The 14,553-nt window shown below is 48.9% G+C and overlaps 1 protein-coding gene across 1 annotated transcript in view; it reads left to right on the top strand.

Annotated features, from left to right (window-relative positions):
- Nucleotides 1-14,553, top strand: part of SDK2 (sidekick cell adhesion molecule 2) — a gene marked incomplete at its 5' end in the record, with an annotated part of 304,863 nt that overhangs the window by 223,637 nt on the left and 66,673 nt on the right. The window contains 3 exons of the mRNA XM_080712340.1: nt 1,910-2,050; nt 4,487-4,668; nt 5,217-5,332. Coding sequence (XP_080568466.1) covers nt 1,910-2,050; nt 4,487-4,668; nt 5,217-5,332 — 439 coding nt within the window. The remainder of the gene's footprint in view (nt 1-1,909; nt 2,051-4,486; nt 4,669-5,216; nt 5,333-14,553) is intronic.

Here is a 14,553-nt window from a genome sequence, read left to right as displayed (position 1 = left end):
CCAGCCCTCTGGGAGCTGTAACCCCAGTACTTGGGAGGCTGAGACAGGAGGATCGTGATTTGAGAAGAGCCTCTGCTACTTAGGCCCTCCACAACTTAGTGAGACCTTGTTTCAAAATAAAGAATAAAAAATTGGGCTGGGGGTGTAGCTCGGAGGTAGAATGCCTGCTGGGTTCAATCCCCAGCACCACAAAAAAAACAGGGCAGCTGCCCCACAACTTCCCTGCCCCAGGCTTTGCTGTGCCCCCTGATTCATCTTCCTAATGAGTCTCCCGCTAGTGGCCTTGCGTCCCCAGGAGAGGTTAAATCACCCTCACTCCAGCCTTTACGAAAGCACAGGAGGGGCGGGCCCGCCTGGAGAGCCATCCATCAGAAAGCAAAAATGTAAAAATAAACAAAAAGGGAAAGGCATCCATCAAAAATAATTAACTTTTGTTTTTAATGGATAAGTGTCAGCGGCGTGAAATATAGAGTTGGGGAGAATACCGCGTTCCCTGGCGGTGCCAGAGAAGCAAAAAGCGGCGCTTGGTCCAGGAGCGGGCGGTGGCCTGGGTGCCAGCGCCCACACAGCGCCCACACGACACCCACACACGGCGCCCGGGCCGGCTGCGCAGGTAAAGGGGCCTGGTGAGCTCCACTAGCAGCCGGGCCTGGGAAGCCGCTGGCCAGTAATGCTCCTAAAACACTCCGTCACCCTGACCACGTCAGTTCTGACACTACCTTCTTTGACAGGTGAGAAACTAAAGCCCATGTCTCTCTGCTGAACCCAAAACACACAACCTTTGGTGGTTCGTGGTATTTTATTTTATTTTATTTTATTTGTAGTGCTGGGAATTGAACCCAGGAACATTCTACCTCTGAGCTATGCCACTAGACTGGTTGTTATTGTTGTTTTGTTGTTATTGTTGTTGTTTACTTGGAAACAGGGTCTCACTAAGTTGCTGAGAGCCTCACTAAGTTTCTGAGGCTGGCTTCAAACCTGCGATCCTCCTGTCTCAGCCTCCCAAGCACTGGAATTAGTCAAGAATTAGGCAAAAAGGAAGGAAGGAAGGAGAGAGAGAGGAGAGAGAGAGAGAGAGAGAGAGAGAGAGAGAGAGAGAGAGAGAGGGAGGGAGGGAGAGGGAGAGGGACTGACTCCATTCTTTGGTCTTGGCTGGAAAACAAAGCTGGGATCTATAGGTTTTTACTTTTATATTTAACTGAGGAGTACTGTATTAGTAACCTGAAAGAGACTAAAATGTGATAATCCTAAATGAAAATTATCCCCATGTTTGAAGTTTTTGAAAGCTTCATAGTGTTTTTAAAAGACTCATGTAAACTGGACGTGGTGGCACACACCTATAATCCCAGTACTTGGGAGGCTGAGACAGGAGGATCTCAGGTTCGAGGACAGCCTCAGCAAGTAGTGAGACTCTCATCAACCTGGCAAGACCCCGTTTCCGTTTCCAAATAAGAAAGAAAATCAGGCTGGGAGTGTAGCTTGGAAATAGAATGCCTCTGGGTTCAGGAACACACACACACACACACACACACACACACACCACACACACACACACACACACCACACACACACCACACACACACACACACACCACACACACACCACACACCACACACACACACACACCACACACACACACCACACACACACACACACACACACACACACAAGTGTGTGTCATTTGCACCTCCACCAGTTTTGTAAGGCAGGCATGGTACATTTTTTACAGAAATAAGCTCAGAAAAGTTAAGTGACTTGTCCAAAAGCACACAGCAAGTTTGTTAAAAAAAAAAAATAATAAGTCCAGGAACACAGCAGGGAAGTGTTCAGCCTCTGTGAATCCCACTAAACCCCTGTTTTCCCCAAGTCTAAGAGAGAAAGGCCCACCCACTCTTGTTTTTGAATCCAGGGTTTCCCTCCCTGAGGAGCCCCCCACGGCCCCTCCACAGAACGTCATCGCCAGCGGCCGGACCAACCAGTCCATCATGATCCAGTGGCAGCCGCCTCCCGAGAGCCACCAGAATGGGCTCCTCAAGGGCTACGTCATCAGGTAGGTGTCCATCCCAGGGGCCAGAGGGCCAGGGCCTGGAAGACCACAAACTCACGCCAGTCCCTCTCCATCTCACGAGGAGCGGGTGACAGGAAAAGCACGTCCGGGGCTAGGAAGAACTTCCAGCAGAAATGGTTGGGAGAAGACACAGCATAGCCTCCTCCGGGCTGCATGGAAGGCAGGCGCCGGCTGCCAGGGCTGATGTAGGAAGAGGCCTGCAGGGAGACAGAGGGGGAGCTGACCGTCCCAGGAGTCCATCCCTGAGAACAGAGATAGCCCACCGCAGGCCGGCTTCCCACGAGCTGGGCCATGAGGGGAAGTAGCAATGAAGCAACAACTAGGCAAAGAAAGAAATGAAGAGAGAGAGGGAGAGGGAAGAAGAAGAAGAAGAAGAAGAAGAAGAAGAAGAAGAAGAAGAAGAAGAAGAGGAGGAGGAGGAGGAGGAGGAGGAGGAGGAGGAGGAGGAGGAGGAGGAGGAGGAGAGGAAGGAAGGGAGGAAGGAAGGAAGAGGGAGGGAGGAAAGTCTCTTTTCTGTGCTCTTTTCTGGTAACAAAGCTTGGTTCTGTAGACTTTTACTGTGGTATTTGACTGAGGACCACTGTCTTGAGTATCCTAAGAGACTTAACGAGGGCTACTAAAACGTGATAATCCTAAATGAACGTTACCTCCATAGTTGAAGTTTCTGAAAGCTCCTACCCACATTCTGAAGACGCCAGGAGACCTCATGGATTGCTTTCCTGCACATGTGTGCCTGGGGCCTGAGATTCCCCCAGCTGGAAGCCGTCCTTGTGGGTCTGGATGCTTCGCAGTGGGTTAATTTTGCCATGGGCTTCCAGTTAATCCTCAAGGGCGGTGCTTCTCGAAGCATGGTCCCCGGCCCAGCAGCCTCAGCCTCACCTGTGATCTAGCCAGAGACACAGATTCGTCTCTGACCTACCAAATGGAAAGCACTGGGGCGGGCCTGGCATCCGGCCCTTATCCTCCGGGTGCCTGGAGCCTCTGAGGCCCAGGGAGCCTGCGGTGGGTGTTGGGATGCAGGGAAGGCTTTGGAGTCTCTGCTCTTGTCCTTGTTAGACGCGAAGCTCTGTGCATGTAGTGGTTCTCCTGTGTTACCCACCTTCCACGCGTCACCCCACATTTGCTTGGAGTGGCTTCCTTCCTTCTTTGTTATTATGACTTCTGTTTTCTAGTGGATATGGTGTGTTTTTTCCACCTCGGGGAGGAGGCAACTCCCCGAGGAAGGAAAAAAGCGAGCCCGGGGACCAGGGGTGGCTCAGGGTAGAGCACTTGGCTAGTACGCACAAGGTGCTGGGCTCCATCCCTGGCGAGGAAGGGAGGAAGGAAGGGAGGGAGGGGACAAGAAAAGGAGCCCAGCTTTGGGGAGCACTGTCCCATCACTGACTCTCAAAAACTAACACTGTGAGTTCCTCCCCGGGCACTCTCACACCCCTAGTTAGCCCTCCTGTCCTGCCTCTTTTCCTGTCAAGAAGAACAGTCCAAGCCAGGCATGGTGGCACACATTTGGAATCCTAGTACTCAGGAGGATGGCAGGTTCACAGCCAGCCTCAGCTATTTGGTGAGACCCTTTTTCAAAATAAAGAATTAAAAATAGGGCTGGGGATGTAGCTCAGAGGTAGAATGCCCCTGGGTTCATCCCCAGTACTGCAAATAATAATAATAATAACAACAACAATAACAATAATAATAATAGTCCAGATACATTCTCTAGATCTGTGATGATCAATACATAGCTTTTTATATTAATTGTATTGTACTAGAAATGGAACCCAGGGACATTCTACCACCGAGCTACACTCCCAGTACTATTTTACTTTTATTTATTTATTTATTTATTTATTTATTTATTTATTTATTTTGTGGTACTAGGGGTGGAACCCAGAGGCTATCTACCTCTGGGCTATACTCCCAGACCTTTTTTTATATTTTATTTGGAAACAGGGTCTCACTAAGTTGCTGAAAGCCTCACTAAGTAGCTGAGGCTGGCTTCGAACCTGTGCAATCCTCCTGTCTCAGCCTCCCAAGCACAGGGATTACAAGCATGCGTCACCACGCCCGGCTTTACTTTTATTTTGAAACAGGATCTGGCTAGGTTGATGAGAGTCTCACTATCTGCTGAGGCTGTCCTCCAGTCTGTGCTCCTCCTGTCTCAGCCTCCCAAGTACTGGGATCACAAGCATGTGCCAATACGCCCAGCTATGTAGCTATTTAAATAAACTAAAAATCCACCAAAGTCAAATTCATCTCCTCAGTCACACAAAGGGCATCTCCAGGGATCGGTGGCACCTGTGACCGTCCTATTGGACAGATATAGAATGTTCCCAGCATCATAGAAAGTTTCTAGTGGACAGTTCCGCTCCGGGCCACTTCCTAGACACGAGCTGAGCGAGCTGACCCTGAACCCGCCTCTCCCCTCAGGTACTGCCTGGCCGGGCTGCCTGTTGGGTACCAGTTTAAGAACATTACGGATGCTGACGTCAACAACCTGTTGCTGGAGGACCTCATCATTTGGACGAACTATGAGATCGAAGTGGCCGCTTACAACAGTGCTGGGCTGGGCGTCTACAGCAGCAAAGTCACCGAGTGGACGCTGCAGGGAGGTGGGTGGGGACCGGGCAGCAGCAGGTCTGTCCCTTTCTGCAAACCCTGTACTGTCTGGTTCTCCACCTGTCTAGTCCTGAGCACCTCAGGCCCTTGCTATTGCATCCAAATTGGCTGCTCCCCTGTGCTCAGCCCCGCAGGGTGGGCAGCCAAGATGAAGCCGAGGCAGAGGTCAGGGGAGGACACAGAGGAAGGGGGCCACAGCAGAGGCTTCAGGGTCCTGCGACCCTCTGTGGGGTTTTTGCAGTAACTAGACCACAAAGCAGCTTCCATTCTCCATTTCTGCCTGAAACCCGCCCAGGTACCGCACCTGAGACTTTGCATATGGGTGGCTTGTATTTATCAGTACTCTCTGAGGTGAGCCAGGTGAGGTTTAATAAACCCGAACTAATCCGGAGACTAGGAAAGCGCCTCCAGTCTGCAGGCAAGGGAGAAGTCGGGGGGGTGGCCAAGCAGGGGCTGTGGGCCTCGTCCCTGTGAGTCCTCTACTGAACGGGGCGAGGGGGATGGATTGGCCCCTCCACCCACCCTTCCTCTCCTTCCCCAGTTCCCACAGTGCCCCCGGGCAACGTGCACGCAGAAGCCACCAACTCCACGACCATCCGCTTCACCTGGAATGCCCCCAGCCCCCAGTTCATCAACGGCATTAATCAGGGCTACAAGGTACAGGGCCCTGGCCATCCCGGGGAGGGCAGGGGCTGGAGAAGCGCGGGGGAGGGAGGGAAGGCTCCTGTTTGCAATGCCTGGGTGTGGCCATACCTGTGAGGACGACCCAGCCCTAGAGCTCATCCTGCGGGAGGTCCTCCCACCACAGCTGACCCCTTGTGGAGTGTGGGGAAGGGGAAGGGTTTAGGACTCGGCCAGCTTGGGCCAGAACCCCTCCCCCACCTCTTGCTGGCTTCTTAGATGAGTGCTTTCAAATGCCCGAGCTTTATATGTACTTAGTCCGTGGGTATTAATTGAGCACCAACTACCTGCGCGGCACCACTGCTGAGGAGCTGGAGCCAGGCGTCCTCTCTGGACATGCAGATGGAAATGAGGCCTCTGCCTTCGGATCCCAGGAGGCTCCAGCAGGTTGATATCTGTCAAGTGTTCAGCTCCATGACAAACACATCATAAGCGCTCGGAAGACAATCTGGATAGGAGTGATGTGTGTGTTTGCTAGGGCTGCCATCAGAGTACCCGACGGGTGGCTTAAACAGCAGACAGGAACATGCTCATGGCTCTGGGGGCCCGAAGTCCAGCAGCAAGGCGTCAGCCAAATTGATTTCTTGCCGGCCTCCCTCCATGGTCCGGCTTCCTGTGTGTCGCCCCTCCTGTGTGTCAATGGCCTGGTCACCTCTTCTCATAGGGACAGTGGTCACACTGGATCGGGGCATGCTTTATGACCCCATGTAACTTTCACCACCTGTTTAAAGGCCCTGCCTCCAGGACAGGCCCCTTGGGGGACGCTGGGGTCAGCACTTGGACATGATGAGTTTTGCAAGGATACACTCCAGCCCGTGGCGACTGATAACCAGTCACAGGGGTAGCAGCAGCAGTGCCTGGAAATTTGCTGCAGCTGTGAGTGTGCAGAAGGTCAGGGCTTCCCAATGGTCTTGTCCTGGACCGTGGACCTCGGGCCCCAGGCCTGGGTCTGCCCCTCCCTCAAAATAGCACCTTGCCTGGGAGCTGAAGACAGATTGCCCTGTGTGTAGTCTGCACAGTGTTTAGTGTGCGTGTGTGTGTTACTAAGGATTGAATCCACGGACATTCTACCTCCAAGCTATATCCCCAGCCCCTTTCATTTATTTATTTTGCAACAGAGCCTCATCAAGTTGCTGCATACTGGATTCGAACCTGTGACCCTCCTGCCTCAGCCTCCCAAGTTCCTCTGTCTTTGTTTTTTTGGTTGTTTGGTTTTGGTAGTCCTGGAGAGTGCACCCATGGGTGCTCTACCACTGAGCTACATACCCAGCCTTTTCTCTGTTACAGACAGGGTTTCACTAAATTGCCCCGGCTGCCCTCAAACTTGTGATCCTCCCGCCTCAGCTTCCCAAGTAGCTGGGATTCGAGTTCAGAGTTGTTGGCTGTGCTGTGTTTTAAAAGGACAGTGCCTGCTGCCCCCACACCTTGGGGCAGGAGACTGGATGCATCTGCTCCTTCCAAGTGTAGCAAGTGAGAAAGCATTTGAGGGGCACCCCTGGGTGGCCAGCAGGGAAGGGAGGAGCTGCTGCTGGCTCTGGGTTTGAGCTGAGAGCTCTGGTGACCTTGAGGTGACCCCTCCACATCCTGCAGCCTCCCGCATCCCTCCGCACTGGGTTTGCACATTAGCCACAACCAGGAGCATTCCTAGGGCAAGCGGCCTTGGCCACGATCCACGATCGTGCCCGGTGGGGGAGGCTGGACAGGAATGGAATGAGATTAAATTGCAGAGAGACTTTTCTCCTTGTGTTGCAAGTAGCCAAAAGGAGGGATGGTCCCGAGCCTGACCCACCCGGCCCCGGCCTCTCATCCCAGGAAGGCAGCCAGCCCGTCCCGGGGCAGGGTGTGCAGGCTCGGTGCTGGCTGGTCCCGGGGCAGGGTGCGCAGGCTCGGTGCTGGCTGGCTGGGGAAGGCTCCTAATTGGGACTCAGGGGAAGGCGGGCAAGGGAGGAAGAGGTCAGCACTTCCAAGGGCTCGGGAACCGAGCTGGGAACAATTAGCATCTCGCTGCCAGGTCTAAGCACAGCTCTTACTCAACATGCCAGAGAGCGAGCTACGTCTAAGGCAGGCCGCTCCCCAGAGGCGGGAAGCTGGTCAGCAGGCAGGACAGCTTAGAGCGAGAGGAGGCTGCAGAAGCCCAAGCCCTCCGATTGCGAGGCCCGGTCGGTGGCCGCACCTAGGAGCTGGGCAAGAACAACTTATTCCCATGTTCTGAGCACAGGGGCTGGTGGGAGAATGAGAAGAGCTGGTGCTGATGGGTGCTGTCCTTGTGGCGGGCGGCATGCAAAATTCTTCGCTCACACTCTCCCCTGCAAGCTCACAAGAGCCCTAAGAAATAAGTATCATGTTCATCACCCCACTTTCTAGAGAGAAACTGAGGCACGAGGGAAGTCACTTGTAAAGGTCAAACAGTAACAACTGCCAAAGCTCAGATTCAAACCAGACCTTGTGCTTATTTTATGACATTAAAAAACAAAACCTGCCGGGCGTGGTGGCGTACGCTTGTGATCCCAGCATTGGGGAGGCTGAGACCGGAGGATCGCGGTTCGCGGACAGCCTCAGCTACTTAGTGAGGCCTTCTGCAACTTACAGAGACCCTGTTTCAAAATAAAGACTAAAAAAAAAAAAAAATAGGGCAGGGGGTGTAGCTCAGAGGTCAAATGCCCTTGGGTTCCATCCCCAGACCCGCAAAAAATAATACCTGTATTATGCATTTAATTATAATTTTGCAGTACTGATGAATGAAACAGGGTTGCTGTTGTTTTTCCTGCTCCCTTGGCCGTCAGTGTATCTATCATACGGAGAGAGGGGGGAAAAAAGAGTGATTGCTTGTTGTTTACCTGCAACAAAGAAGGCCATTCTTCATGCTTTTCATTGTGAAAATTTTTCTAACATCTACCAAAGTTGAGGGAAGAACTAGAAGAATGCCCACATACCTGTCCCCAGCTTCGGCAAGGACCAGCCCAGCCAAATGGACTCAGTCAATCCCTGGCCCTCCGCCTCCTCCCTGGGAATATTTGGAAGCAAATTTCAGGCACTGTAGCGCATCATCCATAGAGGCTTTCGTCGAAAAAAGTATAGATTAAGACCTCTATTTAAAACAAAACCACAGTAACTGCATCATCATTGGCAAGCCTAGAAATGTCAACAGTCCCTTTAACAGCATTAGATGCGCAGCCAGCCCTCAAGTTTCTTTGATTACCACGTAATTTCTGGTGCTGGCTGGTTTATTTGCATCAAGATCTAAATAAAAGTCCACACGACTGCGACTGGTTAGGTTTTGTAACGTTTTTATTTTTAAAGGTCTTCCTTGATCTACAGGTTCTCATACTTACTTACTTTCTCTCTCTCTCTCTCTCTCTCTCTCTCTCTCTCTCTCTCTCTAATTTATTTGGTGAAGAAACTTAGTCATTTATTGTAAGGAATTTCCTGGAGCCTGTATTTTGCTGATTGCATCCCGTGGGGTCATTTAACACATTCCTCTGAATACTGTATTGGCTGTAAATTGGAACACAGAGCTGGAGGCTAGTCAGATTCAGGTTGGATGAATTTTTTTCCCCCAGCAATATTACCTCCTAGACGGGATAGTGCGTTTCCATCAGAAGAGAAGGCACCGGGTCTGGCTGTCTCTTATCATTACGTGCTGGCTATCCACAGCCCTTGTATAATCTGTTACTTCAGCAAGGGTTGCAAAATGAGGATAGGAAGCCAGGTGTGGTGGCGCACACTTGTAATCCCAGGACTTGGGAGGCTGAGACAAGAGGATCACAGGTTCGCAGCCAGCCTCAGCTACTTAGTGAGGCCCTCCACAACTTACTGAGACCCTGTTTCAAACTAAAAAAATAAAAATGAAAAAAGGCTGGGGGTGTAGATTGGAGGTGGACTGCTCTGGGTTCCATCCCCAGCACCACATAAAAAAAAAAAAATGAGGATAGCAGCCGGGCGTGGTGGCGCACGCTTGTAATCCCCGCACTTGGAAGGCTGAGACAGGAGGATCGCACAGGTTCGAAGCCAGCCTCAGCTACTTAGTGAGGCTCTCAGCAACTTAGTGAGACTCTGTTTCCAAATTAAAATATAAAATAGGTCTGGGAGTCTAGCCGGAGGTAGAAAGCCTCTTGGTTCCAATCCTAGTGCCATAAAAAAAAAGAGGATAGGAAAATATTATCATTTCTTTCAGATTTATCAGCTGAAATGCTATTTAAAAAATAGAAGAAAAAAAAACAGTATTGTCCAGGGAAGATGGCACATGCTTATAATCCCAGTATTTGGGAGGCTGAGACAGGAGGCTTGTGGGTTCAAGGACAGCCTTAGCAAATAGTAAGACTCTCATCAACCTAATGAGACTCTATTTTGAAAGAAAAATTTAAAAAGAAGGCTGGGGGTATAGCTCTGAGATAGAGTACACCCAGGTTCAATCTCCAGTACCAAAAACAAGGAGCAAAAAAAAAAAAAAAAACTGCTTTTCTCATCTATTTTTTTAATGGTACTAGGGATGGAACTCAGGAGCATTCTCCCTCTGAGCTATTTCTTCTACACCTTTTTATTCTGTTTTTGAAAAAGAATCTCTCTAGGTTGCTGAGAGTCTCACGAGGTGGCTAAAGCTGGTCTCAAACCTGCCATCCTCCTGCCTCAGCCTCCCAAGCACTGAGATTACAGGCGCACACCACCACGCCTGGCCATCATCATTTTGGGGGGCTACCTGAACATTGAGTTCGTTTGGGAAGAGCAAGGTAAATGTTCCATTCTTACCCGTCGCTTTCCGTCAGGATCATGAATTGCTTCCTTAGCATTGGGTTGGAGTGCATTGGTTCCAAGTGCATTTGGGTTGGAGAGAGGCGTGTTTGGTTTTGCTTTGGGTAGGATTCTCATGCCCCAATCCCGTTGTGGATGCGCCATTGACTCGTGACATTGAGGGCCCTCTGAGTTCTTTTACCTGGTCTGGGAGTCCTCAATAGCATCCCTGCTGTCTGGCATGACACGATGTTCTGGGCCATATAAGCCGCCTGCATTGTGCCCCCAGGAACCTGCCATTTCCTCAAGGTGCTTGAGTTTCTTTTAGAAGACGATGATAACTAGATACCACAGTCTGGACACTGGGGTGCTCCTGGCCCCAGGGGTTGTCGTTGTTTCTAGACCTTGTTAATGGGCAACAAGGAAGAAATATTTTTTAAGACAAAATGCATACTGATGCTTCCCATTCTATTCCAGGACCACAGCATTTTAATCATCTCATTGGCCCTTGGCTGTATCTCTATCCTCCATCCCGAACATCCAGTTCCTACACCAGCCACATAATTACCTCCCACTTCACCCCCCCACCCCGCAGACACGCTCACACACACAATAGTCTCGGAGTCATAATATGAACACGATGATTACCAAAAATCGCCTCAGATGATCTGCAATCCTTCCCGTTCTTAGGCTTTTTCCCACGAGGGAGGCACTCCACGTGGCTGTGCAGTGACGTTTCTGAAATAGTTTCTCTCCCTGTAATTTTGCTACGGCTCGATACCCCATTAGGTTTATTGGCTTCATTTTGTTTTCAATTTTTAGGGATTGATTTTTTAAATTTAATTTTGTTCCGTAATTATGTAGAATATTTACATGGCTCCAAAGTCAAATATACAAAGCTAATTCCAGAAAACCTCCTCCTCAGCCCTGGTCCTCGTGCTCCATCGGGGTGTTCTGGGCGGTTTGTTGGCTTATTTGCTTGCTTGGTTGCTTGCTTGGTTCCTTCTGCTTCTGTAATTGAAACAGTAACCAGCTGGGTGTGGATGGTGCAGGCCTGCAACCCCAGGACTTGGGAGGCTGAGACAGGAGGGTCGCAATGTTGAAGTCCACCTCAGCAACTTAGCAAGGTCCTCAGTAACTTAGTGAGACCCTGTTTCAAAATAAAAAATAGAACTGGGTGTGCACCTCAGACATGGAATGCTCCTGGGTTCCACCCCCAGTACTACACAACAAAATCAGGCACATGCGCATTGATATACATATCAATGTGGTCCTCTCCTTCTTGGATAAACGACAGTATACTTTCCTACTTTCTCCTTCACACTGTCTTATTATTTACACCCTGGAGGTCACTCCACAGGAGGATATTATGTAAAGATCTCCTTTATATCCGTATGCACTCCAACATGTAGTTTGATAACTAGTTCCCTAGCGATAGCCTTTCGGTTGTTTCTTTTCAGTTTTTTTATTATAACCAGCCTCTCTGTAGCGGTTGCCTCTCTGCATACAACTTATTCTATTTGCACTGTAAAGCTTTAAAATAGAAACCTGGAAACCGAGAAATGAGATATTTGGGTCAAAGGGTAGATGTCTCTATCATTTTACTTTTTTTTTTTTTTTTGTACTGGGGATTTAACCCAAAAGTGCCTTACCTCCAAACTAAACTCCCAGTCCTCTTTATTTTTATTTTGAAATGGCCTCACTAGGTTGCTGAGAGGGAGTCTTGCTACATCGGTGAGGCTGTTCTTGAACCTGGGATCCTCTTGTCTCAGCCTTTCAAGTCCTGGCATTATAGGCATGCTCCACCACACCCTGCTTTATTTTTGCAAAAATAAAAAATAAAAAGCCCTCATTTGATTTTTTTTAATTTTTAGTTTACTCTTTAAATGGAATACACACACACACACACACACACACACACACACACACACACTAGGGATTGAATGAACCCAGAGGTATTCTACCTCCAAGTTATACCCCCAGCCCAATCCCAATTTTATTTCTTATTAAGAAACAGGAGTTTCACTAAGTTGAGGAGGACCTCACTAAGTGGCCTCAGAAATTTAGTGACACACTGCTTCAAAATAAAATTAACATAGGACTGAGGTGTAGCTCAGAGTTAAAATTCCACTGAATTCAATCCTCAGCAACACACACACCAGCCTCCCTCCCACCACCGCCCCCATCTGCCTGGTTCTACTTTGCCCAACCCCAAAGCCTGGTTCTACTTTCCCTACTCCAGGAAACCGCTGCTGCTGGTTTCATACACATCCTTCCAGAATTTTTGAGGAGAATCTGTGTGATTGTAGAGAGAGAGAGAGAGGAAGAAGAAAGGCAGAAAGATTTCTCCCTGTTTTTTGTAACTCCAATAGCTAGAGGACTGATACACTGCCCTGCCCTCGAAACTCCAGCTGTGCCTCCTCCAGGAGCGTGGGCAGCTGCCTCCCTCCTCGGCTCCCCATCATCAGATGATGGAAGCTGAGAATCAACCCGTTCTATCGTTGGTCCTCAAAACCACACTTCTGCTACCTGCCCGCTTCCTATGGGACATTTTAGGGGGCCAAGCCCAGTGATGTTGTTTTAAGACACCTGCTAGAGACACTCTTTTTCTTTGATTTCTTAAAAAACGATGGTGATTGTAATTGGCTTAAGCCTACTAAAATAATATTTACCCAAATTTTACCCTTGCTGGGGAACACACCACACAATTCCAATGGCATAATTAATTCAAATTTACATTAATTAAATTAAATTGAAACATTAAACTTGTTTCTTCATCTACTCCAAAGAAGTTCGGCAATTTAATTGCTATGAAACAAGATAACTAAAATAAAGAGGATATTTAACATACTTATTAAATGCCACTTAGTATTTCTGATTAGTATTTTTAGGGTCTAATTAGTGTCTAATTAACTGGCTATAGGCTATCTTTTCACAATACCAATTAAATTTCAAAACATCCTTTATAAACATGCAGCCCTGAAAAGGAAGAGATTAAGCATTGTTATAGGCGTGAGTTAATCGGGACACATTGGCATGGTATTGTTATATATCTATAAATACCCATGCTTATTAAGACTCGTCGAGTGTAGCTTTTCACCATTAATTGCTATTTAATCAACTTCAAATAAATGGAGAAATCTCAGAGACCAGCTGTCATTGTTGGAGACAGATGAAGGGCCCAGGGAACAGGAGCAGGAGGTGAAGAGAGGAGAGGGAGGGGGCGGCAGGCTCAGGAAGCCCTCGGAGGACCCCGCAGAGAGAAAGCGCGCATGCACCCCTCCCCACCTCCAGACAGCGGATAGGACGGAGCCCTGACTTGGAAAAACTGCAAGGGAGTAAGAGCCGGGTGTGGCGGTATACACTTGTAATCTCAGTACTTAGAAGGCTGAGACCAAAGATTGCAGGCTCAAGGCCAGCCTCAGCAATTTAGTGAGCCCCTTGGCAACTTAGCGAAACCCTGTTTCAAAATCAAGAATAAAAAGTAGGGCTGGGGATGTAGCTTGGAGGTAGAATGTCCCTGGTTCCATTCCCAGTATCTCTCTCACACACACACACACACACACACACACACACACACACACACACAAGTATAAAAAATAGGACTGGGAGTGTAGCTTGGAGGTAGAATGCCCTTGGATTCCATCCCCAGCACCACAAAGTAAATACATACATACATACATACATACATACATACATACATACATACATTTATGCAAACAATAAATTCCTGTTTTTCCTTGTTATCTGCGTGACTGACTTGACACCTTTGAGAAGATTGGTATTTATAGTGACTTTTACAAAGGCCTTGCCTGGCGATCCCCTAGCTCGCTCTGTTGTATCTGGACCGATGCCATTGGCCACCTTATCTTTGGGGAGGGGTTCTGATGTCCAGCTTCTTTGCATAGCTAAAAATTTTGATTGGGTGTCAGATATTGTGAATTCTTAGCAAGACCTGGTTTCAAAATAATTTTTTTTTTTTTTTTGGCAGTACTGGGGATAGAACCCAGGGGCATTCTACCTCCAAGCTACACTCCCAGCCCTATTTTTTATTCTTTATTTTGAAACAGGGTCTCACTAAGAAGCTGAGGCTGTCCACGAACCACGATCCTCCAGTCTCAGCCTCCCAAATGCTGGGATTACAAGTGTGCTTCACCACACCCAACTCAAAGTAAAAAATTTATTTAAGGCTGAGGGTATAGCTCAGAGGTAAAATGGTCCTGGCTTTAGTCCCTGATACCCTCCCACACACACACACACACAAAAGGTAAGAGTTACCCACAAACTAAAACCCCAGCTCTGTGGGTAGCGACCTTGGAGAACTCCAGGGGAGACGCTGCCCAGTTGGTAGGCAGAAGGGTGTAAGAGTCCAGAGGTTGGAACACGAGACCCTCGGCTTTCCCCTCGCTGTGTGATGGGTGTAAATCACTCTGCTCTCTGAGCCTCCGTCTCCTCTGTAAATTCAAGAG

This window comes from Muscardinus avellanarius, assembly GCF_963383645.1.
Source record: "Muscardinus avellanarius genome assembly, chromosome: 16".
In the NCBI taxonomy this organism is placed as follows: Eukaryota; Metazoa; Chordata; class Mammalia; order Rodentia; family Gliridae; genus Muscardinus; species Muscardinus avellanarius.
Note: the sequence above shows the minus strand (reverse complement) of the source record. Positions and strands in the feature narration are given on the sequence as shown.